Source organism: Schistocerca gregaria, chromosome 8, assembly GCF_023897955.1.
Source record: "Schistocerca gregaria isolate iqSchGreg1 chromosome 8, iqSchGreg1.2, whole genome shotgun sequence".
NCBI lineage: Eukaryota > Metazoa > Arthropoda > Insecta > Orthoptera > Acrididae > Schistocerca > Schistocerca gregaria.
The window spans coordinates 379,653,038-379,673,741 of NC_064927.1; the positions used below are offsets into that span (position 1 = coordinate 379,653,038).

The window sequence follows — 20,704 nt, forward strand, 5'->3', positions numbered from 1 at the left end:
CTGATCTTATAGGTAAAATACGAAAACTATAGAAAGTATTTGGTATCACTCCATCATACAGTTTATATAATATGTTACTAGTCTGAAGAATTACATACTGAATTAACCACTGAACTTTCAGATACTGTTAATAACCAAACAACTATAATTTTACATTTCAGGAAACATTTTATATGATACATTTATTTTCCTGTGAAATTTTTATTTCCTTAATCTTTCTGCACATTGTGGTTTACATGTTGATGAAGCACATGTTCAAAACACTTTACAAAGCTTTTATACATAGGATTACACAGATTTTATTAGTACTTCAGTAAGTTTTATAACACAGGTTCTCCAAAAATTCCTTTGGACACTCACTTCTTCAGGTTACCCCCTCCCCTTAAATTGGCCCCCTTCCTTGCCACCCACACCACTGCCACCCTTACCTTGTTTGAATAATGTATCATGTTCTGTTAGCTCTACAGCTGCATCCATGTTTTTTCCCCCTCACCACCAGCTTATACTTCAACTGTTTATTCTATTTTTTACTCGAAAATGGCTTAAGACCGAAATCGGGATTTTTAACAATAAAATAGATATTACTGCAGTCAAGTGGTGTCAGCATCTTCCAGAACAATTTATAATGACTGTGGCTCCGGCCAAAATTATCATTTTATTTAACAAGCTACCAAAGAATATAATTAGACTTTTGAAAAAGACTGACACTTTGAAGAGAAAATTCGATGGTTTTCTCTTGGACACTTCGTTTTCTTCGATCAAACAATATCGTCATGGACATAGACATAAAAGTTACTTGCAATGTGAATCATAATAAAATATTATTAAGCTGTATTATATAACTACTTAATGTTCTTGTACTGTCTTATATTTAAATAAAATGTTTTACTTTCAAGAATTTGATCGCCTAAGAAACTCATTAGCACTAGTTTCATGTAATTTGATGCAGTGCTCTAGAGCGAACTACTCACATTACATGTGCTCCTGTTTTTGTCTCCTTGGGCGCATAGAGTGGATGAAGTCACCGCCATCCTACCATAGTACTTCCAACATTTCTCATTGGAGATGATGTCCAACGTTACCTTCTGCAGATATTCCGAAGTGTCATCCACTGTAGTCAGAAAAAGAACTGCAACAGTTTTTATTTCCATTTGTCTGCTAATGGCAATTTCCATTTAAAACCTGAAACACAGTGGTGGTCCTTGTTATAATACAAAGTTCAAAGACTCCTTCCACTAATCAGGGAAGATCCACTAGAGTTCTCTTTTTCACCTGTCTCCTAATGAGATCTACCATTTACAATTCAAGACAATATGGTGGTCCTTGGTATCAAACATCCTTCAAAGCCTGTGTCTGTATATGGAATGACTCATGAGTAGTATGGTTACAGGTAAGCTGGTTCACATTTAGCAGCCACGGCTAGACAACGCTCCAGTCATAGCACTGCAGTCAATGAAGCCAATTTGGTGCTGTCCAGAAATTCAAAACCATAGATAGTGTCACTGGGAAATTCAAAAATGCAAGAAGGCAATGGTGGAAAATTAAAAGAACCATTGTGTTGGGTTAAATCAAGTTGTGAGAACGAAGCGTTTTGCGATGGCAGTGATATGTAAAACTTTCTGGATTTTCTTGCCGCATCAGTTGCGGATAAAATTTCTAGCTTTCGATTATAGCCTCCATCATGGGTCAGCAGCAACTGACTGTCTTCATTACTGCTGTGGTGGCCTTATATAGCCCGTGGACAGTTTCTGATTGGTTAGTTTGTGATTGGTCAGCGATTACAAACTGCTGTCACAGACGGTGTCAGTGTCTACGCTGGTGCGCCACCGCTTGGATGGGAATGTAAACAGTGCAAGGAATGTCTCTGCTGCTCCTCTGCATTGGGCGCTCGTTTCCATGCAATGCTTAGATAGTATCCGCTATTACGGTTAAACTTCTTCACTCTCATTTGTATTTCAATAACCTCCTTTATAACAGAATCCCAGTATGTAGAGGAACGGGACAAAGTTCGTTTCTTCAAACAGCATTTTATTAGTGAGGCTGCGATCTGCAGTTGTCTATTTCTCTAGTTCTCTATTTTTAATATACCGTTGCTGTTGTACGCAGCGGTCGGAAACAGTACGAATGGTCTGACCTATATATTTGCTACCACACCCACAGGAGATATTATAAATTCCAGGGACCCTAAGATATAGAGTGTCCTTAATAGGGCGCATCATCTTGTTAATTTTCTTGGAAGACGAAAAGTCCGTCTTATACCCTGCCTAACCAGGACTCTTCCTGTTTTACTGGATATAGCACCACAAAGAGGAAGAACTGCAATCGGTGGTTCATCCTGTGAGTGTGCAGCATTTCCACATTTCGTTTTCTTAGAGAACGGGTCCTTTATATCGCATGTACCACAACCATTCTTTCGTTAATAAAGGTTTGTATTTTGCTCATATGTCATGTGCTATACCCATAGTGGATCTTATCAGTGGAGTAAAACAGACAGTGCTGCATCTTGCACAGGACGACGCCGACTAATTGAGACTTATTACCAGTCGCTTTTTGGCCTCAGCTAAGCCTCCCTAATTTAATATCAGTAGAGAGGAAGGAGAGGGTTTCCGTTTACTTCGGAGAGATGATCTTGTCACATTACCAGCTGGCAAAGGAAATGCCACTGTCGTTCTTAATACTACCGAATATCATAGCAAAATAACATCACTATTGGAGCACAGTACGTACAAATGTCTTAAACGGGACTCAACTTTGATAAACTACGGAGCTAGTGAAGAATTTCGGTCTACCAGATGATGTTACGAAAAATCTGAGTCCAAGCTCCTAGACCTCCCAGGTTGCACGTGTGGTGTCACCGCCAGACACCACACTTGATAGGTGGCACCCTTTAAATAGGCCGCGTTCCGTTACTATACGTTGGACCCGCGTGTCGCCACTATCAGTGATTGCAGACCGAGCGCCGCCAAACGGCAAGTCTAGTCTAGAGAGACTCCCTAGCACTCGCCCCAGTTGTACAGCCGACTTTGCTGTCGATGGTTAACTGTATACATACGCTCTCATTTGCAGAGACAACAGTTCAGCATAGCCTTCAGCTACGTCATTTGCTACGACCTAGCAAGGCGCCATGTTCAGTTACTATTGATATTGATATTGCGAATCATGTACCGTCAAGAGCGACGTTCATCATTAATGGATTAGAGCTAAGTATAAAACTAATTACGTCCGTTTTCGAATTCCAATCCCTTGTCATGTTCCAGACCTCACGTCAGTATAGTTCTTCCCCCCTCACGCCAGCCTGTGTGAGCTAAAATGTGTGCATTTCGGCCTCCTCTAGTAACACGGTGTTGGCTCTTCTGCTAACACAATAGTACGGACTACCGAAGATACACAGCAATAAAGTTCCCTTGAGACCTATTGTCAGTGCAATTGGTTCTCCGACCTACAAGCTAACCAAATACCTAACAAAGTTGATGACTCCTATAGTCAGCCGTTGTGACCTGCATATCAAAAAAACCCAGACGCTCACTGAGAAATCAGATTATAGTCGGTCCAAATGACATTGTAATCAGCCTGGATGTGGTATTGCTGTTCAAAAATGTTTCTGTGGAGGACACTTTGAAAATGCTGGCAGATCTTTTTCCTCCTGAAACTGTACAATTGTTGTGGCATGCAATAACGACCACTTCCCTCTTGTATGGCAGCAAATTTTATGAAATGACGGACGGTGTGGCGATGGCCTCTCCGTTCCCTCCATCATTGGCTAACATTTTTATAAAGAATTTTGAGGAACGTGTATTAAATTTGGCTGCTCTCCGTCCATCCTTATTTTCTCGTTATGTTGTCGATACATTTATGATCTAGCAACATGGCATACAAGCTCTGGAGCCATTCATTGAACACATGAACAGTATACAGCCGAACATCCGGTTCACTGTCGAGATGGAGAAGGAAGGAAGTTTGCCATTCTTAGACGATTTATATTTTAATGCACAGAGTTTCGATCATCCTGTTTAGAAGAAACCCGTTTAGAGCAAAAACTGTTTCTGACGAGGACCATTTGAAGTCCGAAATTAACCACCCGAAGTAAGTGTTCCGAAAGAATGGCTACGGTGCACACGATATAAAGGCCCCTTTTTCCAAGAAAAGGAAACGTGTAAATGCTACACACTCTCAGGATGAGCCACCGATTGCAGTTCTTCCTTTTTGTGGCGCTGTATCCAGTACAACAGGAAGAGTCCAGGTTAGGCGGTGTATAAGACCGACTTTTCGTCTTCCTAAGAAAATTAATGAGATGGTGCGTCCTGCTTGGTCAGGATCTGAAGGCGGAGGGAGATAGAGAGAGAGAGAGAGAGAGAGAGAGAGAGAGAGAGAGAGAGAGAGAGAGAGAGAGAGACCATTCTGGAATCCATGCTCTGTCCACAACTTCTGGAGGCCCATGTGACATTCGTTCCACGTTTCCCACGGATGGCTTGTTGTAGGTGATACTTATTAGCATGCCTTATTAGCGTTATCCAAGTAAGGAAACAATGCTCGGCCAGCAACAAGGGTTGTTTCTGCTGCTCAATTCGTGGGACGAGTTCTGTGAACATATACAACCTGTAACACGAGAAAAGGAAAAGGAAATTTTACGATTCACTAATACTAATAAATAATTCACGAACTCTTTCAGATGGGTGGCTTTTCCTTTCCAGAGTAGTGGTGACTCACAGAGTGTACAAGATGGTGTCACACTCCATTTGAAAGGCAACTTCCTCTGGTAGAGGGGTTACAAGCTATGGGATAGTGCAGCGTGTATTGAACGACATTCTTTGAAACAGGACTGATTTTATTAACAAAATATTCAACAAAGAGGACATCCGAATACTGAATTTGCTACATGGATCACTATAGTATTACTGGATGTAGCATACTCTAAGAACGTGTTCACTAAAGATCAAGCACACAGTATTTTTTAACTGAATCATAGTCATACACTGAATGCTACAAAATATGCTGTAATTAAGCAAACTTTGATTAAGAATAGATTTTTGTAAGTTGATACAGACAGAAAATAAGTTCATCGAAAGAACATTTTAAAGCATTAATTTAAGTAGTAAATAAAATATTGTATTTTCTACACTCATAGTGCGGCAGAACAGCAGCAAAGAAACTGTCAGAGACACTTTGTCACTTCACGTGATGGTAATCTTAAAATAATGTTAACAGTTACACATTGCGATCAAGTGCCTCCCATTACATCAGCTTCTATATCGAGTAGGCTCTCACATCGTACTCACACAATGATACACAGACACACAACAGTGTTCACTAAGCTAAAGAGCTTGCTCCCCAGGATACTCTCTAAAACCGACATCATGGACTTTCAATGATCTGAAGATGATCAAACCACTATCGAAACCGATTACCTAATTAGTAAATTTTAGTAACTTACATGCAATCCTAGTCACTTTTTATTTAACGACATTTATGAAGTTCTCAGATAGATAGGTCAAAGGGTGCAACAATATGTTATGCCATTGTAACTGTGTTATATCGAGCCCCTGCATACATCGAACAGATATAGAATTAATTATAAGCAAGTAATACAAATGTTTCAGTTTCTTCACACAGTAATGAGTATTCACATCTTTCCATAGTACCGCAACTGGTGAAAGGCGACCCTTTCAGATGAATCGAATTTTATGCCTTATCAGACAGATGGCCTTTGCCGTGTACAGTGTTAAATGTGTGGGTGCTAACACGGTGCAACAATCGTCAGAAGGGTCAAGGCTGGAGAGCATTCCGTGACTGATCACATTCTGGAAGGCACAATGAATCAACAAGGCATGTATCTTTCCTTGGGGACCATGTCCACTGCTACGTACAGGTTTTCCCTCGGCATGATGGCATCCACCTGCTGGAGAATATAGCTTGTCACTCAGCTCGCATTGTATGCGCGTGGTTCAAAGAGGATCAGAATTTTACCATACTCTCCTGACCACTAGACTCCCAATTTTAAAAACCAACCTAGACCATACCGTTTGGGCTGTTCGCGCAGAGGATCCTCAGCCGAGAAATCTAACGCGACTGGCCACAGCACTGCAATCGGCCTAGCTGCACATCGCTGTCGATACCTTCCAGAACTCTACTCCATGTGCTGAAGCACATGCAAAATTTTTGTGCACATAAAATCCAGTCTGAAGTGGAAAATTAGTGTTGTGCTATTTCAATTTCACATAAGCAAGCTATAACTATTTTAGGGACCTATGAATTTTTTTTCAGATTAGGAACATTCCTTGGAGCCATTTCAAACAGTAAGATATTTACCTGTCATAAATGTCTGTGGCACATCGTTTTATTTAGGCATTTACAATGCTACTACCAGTATCTGTTGACATTTTAGTCTTGGACTGCAGAATGGTTTTATTTATTTGGATGTTTTATTTCAAGTAGACAAATGTCTTCAGACCGCCTAGGCATCTGCACTAGCTTCCACAGCCACTGTACTGGATGTGGGTTACACAGCATTTTGCTAACTCTACAATAGGATTACTGACTGTGTGTACCTAATGCAACGTAAACTAAGCAAAATGTCTTAAATGGAAACTTCACTTCAGTGTCTGCCTTGTGTTTTTGGGTGGATGTTATCAGCAGTCTTTTCTCTATTCTCGTCTACAGAACTAGATTTTTTTACCATTTTAGCGAACGAATGGCTGTTTGCTACCTTATAACACAACAAAAGTGTGTTGCAGACGACCCACTGTAAATTCAGCTTGGTAGTGTGAAAAATACGTAGCACAACCATGAAAATAAAAACAGCATCTAAATAACATTATAAATTCACTAAGATGATGTTTGTGACCTCGTATCTCAAAGGCAATGTAATCTTCGCAGAATATCAAAATTACTACTTATAGTCAAAGTCTCCATTGTCTGAAGCATAATGTAAGCTAATATAGATTTCTGTATGTTTCACCAGCACAGAATTCATTTACTGGAACACTTAGAAGGTATAGCAAATATACTAAAGAGACTGCATACACTATGCTTACCACTGTAGACCACTGACACCTGCTACCCCAATAATGATGATATGTGAGCCATGTTCATTTTTATACTGCCTTTGTTTTATGCTCAAAATATTTGACAGCGGATGGTTTAAGTCTGACACATTGGTTCTTTTTGTTAAAATCTGTAGAATAATATTGTTCGTAGCAACAAATCGTAATTGGAAATGGCTTTATTTGATAGCATGACGAAGAATATTCTCCTATATGGAGAACAATATGTTTCTCCACTTTAAATATAACACCACTATATTATAGTTACGTCACCTTGTAGCCACATGCTTTACAAGCTGTTAATTAAAACTGTGAGAGGAAAGAATATAGTTTTTAATCTTTCTCATTCTTGACAGTCTGGAAGATTTACTTGCACATCAGTCAACTTCCAAATGTGTTATTTTTCCAGAAAAAATCTGCAGTATGCCATTAAAAATAGTATAGCATCTGTTCTGGAAACCACCCGATAATTCACACCACTGGAAGTGCCTGACACAGAGTATAGCGACGCACACGGCAAATACTATTTTCTTACATTTAATATATTTAGATGTCTCCAATCACGTGAAACATACCTTACACTCCACAGTCATAAATTTTAGTTTATAGTCTTATAACGCCGCGTTCCTTAGGCAAGGAAGATGTAAGAGTTTCTTGTAGTCACATATCAAGGCAGTTTATAAAGTTGATGAAATGGGTATTCATAATTTTGTTCACTCATTGGCTTGAGATTTGACATCTAAATTTTTTATGTGTCATTCCTCTAAAACTGGCGCTCACCGATGTTAAACAGTCTTTTCGTTGCTTACAATAACATTACCATTTCTCTGGCAGTATTCTTCTTTCACACAGAGGTCATGGTTGGATGTTAGTTACTAATACATCTCCACTTTGTTAAAAATCTCGACAAAAAGCTTGTAGTATAGTCACGGACATTAGGTAATAGTCATCTACACGAAAATGCTTCATTATTTCACGTACTTGATCCATTAAAACATCTATTTTAACGTATAGAAAATCTGTTTGTATAGTATAGCCACAGGATATGTACTTGAAATGATTTCCAATGCTTTCTTGCCAATTTTTCCAATAACGTCTTTCTGTCGCAGTAATGCCCCTGCGTAAGAAAAACGGTAGTTTTCTCTTGACAGCATGTCTCTAGAATGTTTCGTCTGTTCTCTATGAAAGTACAGATATGTGTTATCGCCCAGAGATGTGTTATCATCCCCCTCTTACATCTAGTGCTTACATTAAAGCTCAACAGGTTCTGCCACAAATTCCAAATACATACGCTGTATAATGTTTTTTTTCCGGAGTGAATCTGTAAGATTTGTGTACAATTACTAATGTGGTGGTTTTAAAGGATTCAAGCATATAGGTGTAGGCAATGAATTATAATCATTGGTTAACAGAGTTAGGTGTTTTCCATAGTGTGCATCCAGCTGAAATCTTGGGTCGTTACTAGGTTACTAGGTTATCGTAGTGTACACGCTTCCTCTGGCAACCCACTCCTACATCACAAAGCAGTTGTTACCAAATGATTCGCAACTGTTTAGTAGATGTCTTAACAATAGCACTCTGCAAGGAATAAAATGGAGTTTTAATCCTGTGGAAGACAGTCTACATCGACAATTGGTAGTACTGTCTGTCAACCTTACATATTGTCACTAAAATCATCATTCTTCAACGCTTGTCAGTGTTTCACAAAAAAAGATTTAATATCACGGTGTAATCACAGCAATGAGATTTAGAGCTAATCTATTAGGTGTTATATGTCTCGATATAGACTGTTGATGTGCAGTATACCCCTTTAACAAGAAACAGTTATATTATTTGGACATACATAATTACCTCGAGCTGCAACAGAGTTGTGGGCTGAAAAGAGAAAATGTACCTTAAATTTCTTTTACTTCCGTCAATGATAGCAAAACTGTTTGGTTCTTAGCCTACCGATTTCGGACAGCGATAACTATCTGCAGACTTGTTTCACAACATGTCCAAATACAATGACGCCACAATGACTCCGTCAAGAAATAGACACAAAATCAGCCTCTACTCGTGGCACATGTTTAAAATTTGGTGTAAACTAGTTCACAGTGGCGGCAGAATCTTCCTATTAATGACGATATTGATCAAAATACTTGTTTATTTCAAAATATTTGTTTTGAACACTAGCGCTGTTAACAGGATGAATGGACAGGATGAATGGCCTCGTTTACATCACATTTTTAAATATGTGTGACGAAGGTAAGCTGATTTTGTGTGTATTTGTTGATGATGACACTAGGACCTCATTATATTAGAATACGTTGTAAAACGGCTCTGAAAATCATCATTGCTGACCAAAACCGGCAGGCTAAGGACCAAAAAGTTTTTTGGTCATTGACAGAAATGAACCAACTTTTCCCTGCATATAGTTATAGAACATTTTTTGGCTAACTCTTAACACAGAAATTTCCCTGTGTATCACTAATGCAATGTAAAATACACATAATGTTGAAGAATCTATATATCTCCTAGATCTCTCACATCCGAATAATCATGTAACTAATGCACGTAGTAAACACTTTTGAATCCATCATCTCTCTCAAAGTGTGGCAGGATGGGACCATTTTCCATTAGTATTTACAGCAAATTCAGTTATCTTGTATCCTTCTTTCACATCCCGATTTGTTCCATGTACTCTGCTTTAAGTGATATGCGTGCCTTCCTTAGACATCGAGAGTGATCGATACTTGTTTGAGTAACAGTTTATAGTTTTCATTCATGGCAAAGTATTCAACATTAACTGAACTTAAAAGAGTAATACCTTTAATAGGGATTGGCCTTAGTCTATTTGATACATAACTACTTCTTTCTTAACACCTGTAGTGTAACATTATTCATGGCAGGTACAGTAGTTTACGATAATTATTATTTTTCTGTCGAATACTGTCTACAGGAAAATTAAAAACACCATTGGAGAAAAGAGAGCCACTTGTATGAATATCAACAACTCAGATGGAAACCCACTTATAAGCAAAGAAGGGAAACAGAAAGGTGGAAGGAGTATGTAGAGGGTCTATACAAGAGCGAAGTACTTCAGAACAATATTATGGAAATGGAAGAGGATGTAGATGAAGATGAAATGGTAGATACGATACTGCGCGGAAAGTCTGTCAGAGCACTGAAATACCTGAGTCGAAACAAGGTCCCGGGAGTAGACAACATTCCATTAGAACTACTGACGGCCTTGGGAGAGCCAGTCCTGAGAAAACTCTACCACCGGGTAAGCAAGATGTACGAGACAGGCGAGATACCCTCAGACATCAAGAAGAATATAATAATTCTAATCGCAAAGAAAGCAAGTATTGACAGATGTGAAAATTACCGAACTATCAGTTTAATAAGTCACAGCTGCAAAATACTAACGCAAATTCTTTATAAACGAATGGAAAAACTGGTAGATCCGACCTCGGGCAAGATCAGTTTGGATTCCGTAGAAATATTGGAACACGTGAGGCAATACTGACCCTACGACTTATCTTAGAAAATAGATTAAGGAAAGGCAAACCAACGTTTTTAGCATTTGTAGACTTAGAGAAAGCTTTTGACAATGTTGACTGGAATACTCTCTTTCAAATTCTAAAGGTGGCGGGGGTAAAATACAAGAAGCGAAAGGCTATTTACAATTTGTACAGGAACCAGATACCAGTTATGTGAGTCGAGGGGAACGAAAGAGAAGCATCTCCCCGATGTTATTCAGTCAGTATATTGAGCAAGCAACAAAGGAAACAAAAGAAAAACATAGAGTAGGTATTAAAGGCCATGGAGAAGAAATAGAAACTTTGAGGTTCGCCGAGGACATTGTAATTCTGTCAGAGACAGTTGAACGGAATGGACAGTGTCTAGAAAGGAGGATATAAGATGAACATCAACAAAAGCTAAACGAGGATAATGGAATGTAGTCGAATTAAGTCGTGTGATGCTGAGGGAATTAGGTTAGGAAATGAGACACTTAAAGTAGTAAAGGAATTTTGCTATTGAGGGAGCAAAATAACTGATGATGGTCGAAGTAGAGAGGATGTAAAGTGTAGATTGGCAATGACAAGGAAAGCGGTTCTGAAGAAGAAAAATTTGTTAACATCGAGTATCGATTTAAGTGTCAGGAAGTCGTTTCTGAAAGTGTTTGTATGGAGTGTAGCCATGTATGGAAGTGAAACGTGGACGATAAATGGTTTGGACAAGAAGAGAATAGAAGCTTTTGAAATGTGGTGCTACAGAAGAATGCTTAAGATTAGATGGGTAGATCACATAACTAATGAGGAGGTATTGAATAGAATTGGGGAGAAGAGGAGTTTGTGGCACAACTCGACAAGAAGAAGGGACCGGTTGGTAGGACATATTCTGAGGCATCAGGGGATCACAAATTTAGCATTAGAGGGCAGCGTGGAGGGTAAATATCGTAGAGGGAGACCAAGAGATGATGTAGGTTGCAGTAGGTACTGGGAGATGAAGAATCTTGCACGGGACACAGTAGCAAGGAGAGCTGCATCAAACCAGTCTCAGGACTGAAGACCACAACAACAACAATATGCATAATCTCCAGTCAAGAATATGTTAATACTCCTGCGTCACGAATAAGCACTGGCGTGGATTTGAGGAATTCTTGTAAATTTCGCTCAGATATGGCTGGAACACAGTAGTTAAGGGACTGGGAAGGTAGTATTCAAGAGACTGACTGGCACATCGGATGACAGGTGCGGGCAGTGCTGATATTTAGCAAACAATTCTGCTGGGCAGGTGAGAAGACACGGCGAGGAGAACACTGCATACAAGTGTAATCCAATCAGGGCACCACAGGGCACTGACGCGCTGTGAAGAACCCATATGTTGCATTTACAGCAGTGCCTAGTGACCTGGTGTAAGGACCGAAGCAGGTTAAGGAAAGCTTACAGCCTGTCTGTAAACTGAAGAGCGAGCAGTGCTTTTGGTGGGGGAAGTGGCCTTTCCCGGAAGAACATTGCCACCGGCCTGCAGGCGCACCCAAAATCTGTTTCCCGATATATGTCTAACAGTGTAGATCGGCGTGTAGTGATATACGTCGTTTCTGTTCGTGGAATCTTAGTTGAAAGTGTCAGTGAATTAACGTTGTGTACTTCGATATCCGTAAATGATGGATAATCGTCTAGCATTGCAAGAAAATGTACAGAATACGAATAAGAGGAGCTATTTGGGGAGTAACGAGCGTTAGATCGTCTCTAATGTTATTACAGCGTGTATTAAAGAGGCGATCCAAAAAGAATTATTGGCTAATATTACAAGTTCCAATCAAAGGGCTGCAATTTATGCAAACGTTAACCTCACCTAATAGGACACATAAGTAAGAAATGGAAAAATAAGCCGAATGGCTCACTGGAATCGACACGAAGGAAAACTAATGATTTATGGAGGAAACCGATCGTTACTGACAGTTTCAAAATCACGTAAAACCTTTAATGCTTATGGAACACTACACCTCTATCTGGGTCACTGTTGACCTGATCCTAAACACTGCTGAAATTTCCTGCGAAACATGTTCACCGATTCTGAACTCCTAAACAAAAAGCTTGACATACGAGGTGCATTCACATATTTATTTTTTGGTAAGAACTTTATTTTTTATTCTACAACAATGTTATCCTCTTCAAAATATTCCCCATTACATAGTATACACTTATGCCTGTGGTTTTTCCAATTCCCGAAACACTTTAGGAACTGTTTCTTCGGGATAGTTTATAGGTCTCGTAATTGTGCATTTTTAATCCCATCCATGCTTGTAAAAACGCTGCCTTTTAAGGCGTGCTTTGAAATGTTTATACCACTTGTCTGCCATTGGTTTACTCATAACAGGCTCGCCAAAAGCAATATTTAACATTGTAAAAATTTCATCCACTTTATTCCAATCTTATAACAAAATTTAATACAGGTTCTCTAATTTATTTTTATACAAAACGAATAATCGCTGATGATACCAAACACATGTAACCTTTCTGACAGCTGACAACAGAGTAAATACCCAATATTCATAACATTGAACACGTACTTTTGAGGCATGTTTACGAAGACAGTGACAAAAAAGTAGTGCAAATCTGACTAATACAACACACAAAATTATAAATTTTTGCTTACTTTTTAAACACTCTTTGTGTAGCAAGCACTGTTAAATTTCAATGCAGTTCTTCAAAGAAAACTTCTTTATTTTAGGAGAAACACAAAATAATAACAAGCCTTAAATTCTACAAACTGATTGCCTTATATGGGGTTCGTTTTACGAATAGAAATAGAGGAACATACATTCACATGAACAGGCATTTGGTTCTATGTTTGTAGTAGAATCTTATGTTATTATTGACTCTATAATGTTGTGTTTCGGAAGAAGCTATCGTTTTTTGTATTCCTTATGTTCTTAATGCATTTGTATAAAACTAAACGCAGCCGAGACATATCTGTACACGGCTTCGCCACAGATTTGAAGCTCGCGCCCCGGCAGGGCCGGTTCTACGTTGTGAAACAGCCTGTAGTAGCGCCTCGTGTCGTAGCTGGGTAGGCAGAGTGGGGACTCGCTCGCTCGCTCTTCAGTTTACCGACAGACTAAACATTGTAATTATTAAGGAGCACTCCACTTGCCCCCTTCAAAGGCGTAAGGAAAAGACATGTAAATAAACGAGCCCATTGGCTCAAATCAGACAGAGAGAATGAAAAGTTGCAGAGCGACCTCTTCGACCTTTTGGTGAAGGATATCGGCGGTCAACCTGCCTGCTGAAACTACCTCCAACCTCCGCTGCAATGGCGGGGGCGCCGCACCTCGGAGATGCACCGGCGCGAGGAGCGAGAAGGCTGCCAGCCTCCACTCTTTGGTAACGTCCCCCTGGCGGCTGCAAGCTGCCGTTCGCAGGGGCAGCGCCGCGGCGTGAACTCGCAGCCACCCGGGTGCAGACCTGTCTGCGATCACTGACTGAGCTGCCCTGGGTGGACGGTCAGAGCTGCTAAGGCTCGCTACAACACGGCGGCCGGCTGTTTCCCTTCACCGAGGGAGCAGTCAGCCGTGTTCCGGGCCACGGGCGCAGCTACGCACGCAGCGGCCATTTAGCCGTGGCCGGCTGACCGGACGTCGACGCTGCAGGTTCCAGCATTGGCACTGGCGCTCACCCATGCACGCCAGCTGTGCGCCGCGGTCAGCATAAGGCCCGATGTGTACCTTAATTGTAATAAAGTCAAAGACACATTTGCCTTCGTTTCTCTTGACGCTTCAGCATGAGTGATCTCTCTACCCCAAACCAACCTCTCGGTCCTTCTAACACACTACAACCCCTGAGCACGGCTTAAACCTTCTTTGCTCGTGCGAGTAACACTCATCATCCACATGACTTTCTTTCTCTGTTTTGTCTGACTGGATTGGACTGAGTTCCGGACATTTTCTGTACCTTGCCGCTGACTCTCCATCTCTCGGCTTGTCATAGAGCAGGGGTCTCCAAACTTTTTAGTCTTCGGGCCACATTGACTCCTCCACGAAGTCATAAGGGCCAAGATCTACCTAGTGGGATTAAAGCACCCTAGCACCCCATGATCACCGTAATGTAATGCTACAGAAAAGATGAAATCGCAAAAATCTAAGGTTGTGGGAAACGAACTACGATTTTTATTTAATTACGTAATTTTGATTGGTGGACGTACCTGACCGAATTTGTGACGCATTTTATTCTGGCGAATTTCACCGACAAAAAAGTATGTCACTGCACATTCTTCACGAAAGCGTCCTGCAAAGTTAACGAAATCTCAAAACCATTGTTAGCAACACTATTACTGCCAGACGTAACAGAGGTAGAGTATGTCAACGCATTGTTATTTCAAGCGGCGCAACAATAAGTTCAGTTATGTAACCTTGTAGCGAGTAGCAGAGCCAATGTCGCGGTCTATTGGTCGCGATAGGCCTCGAAGCTCAATTGTTGGCAGTATAGGTACCACCTCAAATATTTGGCGGGCCGGATACCGGGGACGTCCGGCCAGCTAACGCGGGCCGGTTTGCCGGCTCTCGCGGGCCGGTTTCGACCCGCGGGCGTAGTTTGGAGACCCCTGTCATAGAGTTACGCAGTTGCATTACTTATCTAACAACTTCAGTTGGAAGGACCACATAGCCAAAGGTTGCGTTTCATTGGCAGGACACTTAGAAGATGCAACAAGTCCACTAAAGAGACAGCTTACACTACACTCGTTCGTCCTCTGTTAGAATATTGCTGCGCGGTGTGGGATCCTTACCAGGTGGGATTGACGGAGGACATCGAAAGAGTGCAAAAAAGGGCAGCTCGTTTTGTATTATCACGTTATAGGGGAGAGAGTGTGGCAGATATGATACACGAGTTGGGATGGAAGTCATTACAGCATAGACGTTTTTCGCCGCGGCGAGAGCTTTTTACGAAATTTCAGTCACCAACTTTCTCTTCCGAATGCGAAAATATTTTGTTGAGCCCAACCTACATAGGTAGGAATGATCATCAAAATAAAATAAGAGAAATCAGAGCTCGAACAGAAAGGTTTAGGTGTTCGTTTTTCCCGCTCGCTGTTCGGGAGTGGAATAGTAGAGAGATAGTATGATTGTGGTTCGATGAACCCTCTGCCAAGCACTTAAATGTGAATTGCAGAGTAGTCATGTACATGTAGATGTAGAACATTATTATAGCTCGTAGGACACTGGTCATCCGTGTGAGCTCCATTGCTACAATCTGAAACAACGAAAGTGTGTCTTACTTTATTGCCTTCCTAGATTCAATCCAACTTTCATTTGCGTAATTTTATAGTCATCGAAACTAAGCACAGTTAATTTGCTTTTTACCTAGAATACTAAGATAAGTGAATATTCTCTTTAGTTTAATTTTGTGAAATAAATCTCAAAGGTTAAAAAAGAAAATGTAGGACATAGTTTAACACAAGTCCTGCTGTACGGCTGATATGGTGCAAGTGATGAGTAATGAAGATTCTGACAGGACGAGGGTTTTGTAGGTTACATAAAAGCGGTTATGAGTCATGAACGGTTAAAGAAGAGTCAGAAAATGATGAATTTGAATCACTGTAAGAAGTAATTGAAGAGGATGTATTTCTCTTGGGAAAAATGGAATAACTAAATGGAGGGAAAACAAGTATGCTTCTAACGTTAGAACAGGGTCTTGTAATATAACTATGCATTTACCTGGACAAAGAAATTGAATTCGTATAACAAATACAGAAGTAGATATTCAAGTGTTATTCTTGGATGAAAATATAACGCACGTTATTGCAACATGTACTAATATTTAATCCAATGTACTTTCTGGAAAGTTTTCCAGGGAAAGTAATGCTAAAGAAATAGGTATGACAGAGATAAGAGCTTTCATTTGGTTGTTGTGTATACGTAGATCTCTAAGACGTTCTAGAAATAATTTGTTGTAGTAGTGGGATGCCTCAAAGAGCAACGAATTTGAATAATGTTACTCATGCAAAAGTGAAAACCGATTCAGTTTGCTCTTGAGACTTCTGAGGGTTGATATCATCCTTGAGACAGGTGTTCGCAAAGATATTGACAAGTAGGGTGCCATCAGAGAGGTACTGGAGTTATTTACTAACGACCACCAAAATTATTTCTCAGCCCGTATACAGGGTGTTACAAAAAGGTACAGCCAAACTTTCAGGAAACATTCCTCACACACAAAGAGAGAAAATGTGCTATGTGGACATGTGTTCAGAAACGCTTACTTTCCATGTTAGAGCTCATTTTATGACCTCTCTTCAAATCACATTAATCATGGAATGAAAACACACAGCAACAGAACGTACCAGCGTTACTTCAAATACTTTGTAACAGAAATGTTCAAAATGTCCTCTGTTAGCGAGGGTACATACATCCACCCTCCGTCGCATGGAATCCCTAATGCGCTGATACACCCCTGAAGAATGGCGTGCCACAGCCGTCCACAATACGAGCACGAAGAGTCTCTACATTTGGTACCGGGCTTGCGCAGACAAGAGCTTTCAAATGCCCCCATAAATGAAACTCAAGAGGGATGAGGTCAGGAGAGCATGGGGGCCATGGAATTGGCCCGCCTGTACAAATCCATCGGTCACCGAATCTATTGTTGAGAAGCGTAAGAACACTTCAACATAAATGTGCAGGAGCTTCATCGTGCATGAACCACATGTTGTGTCGTACTTGTAAAGGCACATGTTCTAGCAGCACAGGTAGAGTATCCCGTATGAAAACATGATAACATGCTCCATTGAGCGTACGTGGAAGAAAATAAAATGAGCTCTAACATGAACATTAACATAACATCTTTTCTTTGTTTGTGTGTGAGGAATGTTTCCTGAAAGTTTGGCAGCACCTTTTTGTAACACCTTGTATACCATACTGCATATGTGTCTTAAACGTATTACACTTAGATTTAAATAAAACACTCCTAAGGTCATTTATGCACACCGTTCAAAGTGTCCAAAACCACTGTTTATGTTGTGGACGACACCAGCCATCCGAGCGTGTAACTATGTCTCGAAATACAGCGTGAATAACGGATAGTTAAGCAGATACCAACGGGAATGCACGTTTATCAACATATTATTTTGTATATCCCCTAAGTAGTAAATATGCCCGTGGCAATAATTTTACTGCAGTATTACAATTGTGACAACTTTTTTCTTAGTATTTACAGTAATTCTATTCCTCTTTCATATCCAGTTCTACAAATATTATAGATACATACTCTGTAGCACATTTTGACCCTGAAACTACTACTGAACTTCCTGAAGGTGCTAACGTGATTGTCAGGTGATCATGAAAGTCATACATCACGTCATCAACAGACTTGAGCTTCTGACCTCATCTGTCTTACAGTGATGTCATCGTCTTTATCAGTGGTAAGCCACGCTTTCTTTTCCCTTCTATTCCCTTCTCTAGCCAGGCTCTCCTTGGCTCCCCACCTCCCCCTCATCCCAACCAGTCACAGTATAGTGTTTAAATGAAACACCCAATAAAAAATTCAAGGAGGCGGTCATAGCCCACTTGTTTTAATGGGAAGTTTAAAAACGTCTCCTATCCTCTTTCCAATCGCATCAGAGCATAGTACCAGAATGTGGATAGAAATTGCATCAGACAAGCAGTACAAAGTTACATTCCATGAACTCGAAAGTCAAAGAAATAGGTCATAAGTCAACAAAACCACTTAAACAATCAGTCAATCAACCAAATAAATCAATAAATCAAATCAATATATTTCTAAAATCTAAGTATCTCAGTTGTGCCTTATACCCTTCCTCTCCTCTTTTTAACAATCCAAAGTGTACTGTTAAAATGAGATAAAATGACACCACGAAGGCAGTGAAATATTATGGAACATCTAGCTGGAAGTAAAAGATCATATAGTCTATATTTTTTCTCAAGTCAACATTCCTTTTCTTCAAGATGTACTACTCAAGCAGGGATGAATGGAGGATCGTTACAAAGGTTTTCGAGAGGTTTCTGACACTGCATGCCGATTTTGCGCTAAAACATACTATCTGTGGAAAATTTTAACATAAAAGAGAATTTTAATTATGATAGGTTAAAGGGCATCAAGATGCCCAGCTTCATACCTGTATTTACGGAGCTAACTAATTAATCACGAACAAGATGCTTTGTTTTCACAGTATTTTATTAGAAATACCATTTTACTCGTTTTAAAATAATTATCATCTGGATTATTTGTATACAGCATTTTCATAGATAATAACCTTGAGCCCTCCAGTAGTCCGTTATCTCTGCCTGTATAAGCTGACTTTTCTGAACGAATATGTTTTCTGAAATGACAAATATTTATGCCATTGTCGCCTTTAATTCTGTTTAACTATTGGTATTAAAGTGTAATGTTCTTACATAAGTTATGAAGTGCAATTATAATCTAAGATTGCAGTTAGAAGGTACTGTGGCCGTAGTAACAGAGCAGGTAAGAAGAGATCACTACATTCTAACCTATGCATTTCGCATTTACTTATTTCTTTTTGTGTTGTATTCAAACGTCTCATTAAACTTGTCTTCAAAAACAGGTAAATGTATCTACTACGGTCGAAAGTCAGAAAATGCAGACTATTGATGACAGTCAGCTATTGTCATGAGGAATAAATTAAATTTCCTTACATTAGGAGAGGGCACAAATGGTTTTTTACAGATTCCTAACTTTCACCTCCTACGTGTCAATAGTTCCCCTCCCACGTGCCCGCAATTCCCCTTCTAGGCGGCCACCATTTCTGTTTCTATTTGCTTATTCATTATTAACTTTTATCAACAAAAGGATGATTTGAATACTACTAACATAAAACAATAAATGATAAGTTTACAATGTCAAGGAAAAGATCATTAGAAACTGTCAGTGAGAGCCATCGTTCCACAAGGATGTCTGCAGCTCGAACACCTGTTCAGATAGAAAGGCGGCATTCTTGCAACTACCCTTATCCAGACGACTACACTAATTACAAATACTGACATTATTTAAAACTAAAGAATTGACAAAGATTGACACAGGAGCCCTTGTAGGGATTTAACTTTCTCATATATACGTCAGTCATAATATGAAATTGGTGTATAAAAATGGGAAAAAGGCTCGCATTATTTCCCTCTGGTGTAACATTAAAACTTATCCATAGAGATGGGGAAAATAACTACATACCCTGCTGTTATATTAAAATGATGCCTAAAAATTTTATCAAGTTATATAATTTACATACACATACAATGTTCTGGCATAATATCAAATTGATGACAAGATTAAACCTGTGCATTACTCAAGTAAAAATTGTGTAAACTTGCATACCGCTGGCATAATGTTAAAATGACTCCAAGGTCAGAGATATTCGTTATGTATGTAAAATGATGTACTGGATCATGTACACACATTTCTCTGTATAATCTATGTTAAAAAATAGGCATGTTATCGCTCTCAGACAGAGTAATCATTTCTTCTCTCTCTCTCATTTGCACTATTAGGCAAGAGCAGAGACGGTTATTTTATAGATTCCTAAAATGTTCCCCCTTGGTGTCCACAGTTGCCTTTCTAATTGTCCTCAATTCCCCTCCTAGGTGGTCACCATACTCCTAGGTATCCACCACTCCCTCTAGGTGTCCAACATTCTCCCTAGGAAACGAGTCACTATATAAGAAAATGATGCTTAACGGATAATGCAGAGAATGGACAGTGCAAGCAATGACGGTAAGTAAAACTGTAACAAATTAAAGCAAAACGATCACAAATATAACAAATTTCCCTAAAATTGTTAAATTTTTGTAGAAAATATATCAACTGTTGCTGAAGTTGTAACAAATTTCACAAAAATCGTAACAAATAGCTCTCTGTGCTGTCTCGTCCTTTAAATTAAGAATTTTCTCATTAAATCTCATCTCATGTAACTGTGTGCACCTTTTTTTCCAACTCTTTGTAGACATGAAATGTCATCTAACAACTTTCTGCGAAAAAGTATAAATATTTAAGCCCTCTGTTTCCGTCACTAAAACATACACTCTCGTACTATACACTTGTGAAGGAAGATCTGTGCAATTCGTCACTCTGTAAGAGAGAGATAAGCCCAGTTCAGGGTGTTATGTTCACACCTCTCATATTTTGTGATAAAATGCACCACAGCCAATCAGT

General features: G+C 39.7%; 1 protein-coding gene across 1 annotated transcript in view; it reads right to left on the minus strand.

Annotated features, from left to right (window-relative positions):
• The window catches only part of LOC126284610 (brachyurin-like), a 200,200-nt gene that overhangs the window by 12,696 nt on the left and 166,800 nt on the right, over window positions 1-20,704 (minus strand). Inside the window, exon 6 of the mRNA XM_049983671.1 lies at window positions 972-1,111. Within this exon, the coding sequence (XP_049839628.1) occupies window positions 972-1,111 (140 nt within the window). The remainder of the gene's footprint in view (window positions 1-971; window positions 1,112-20,704) is intronic.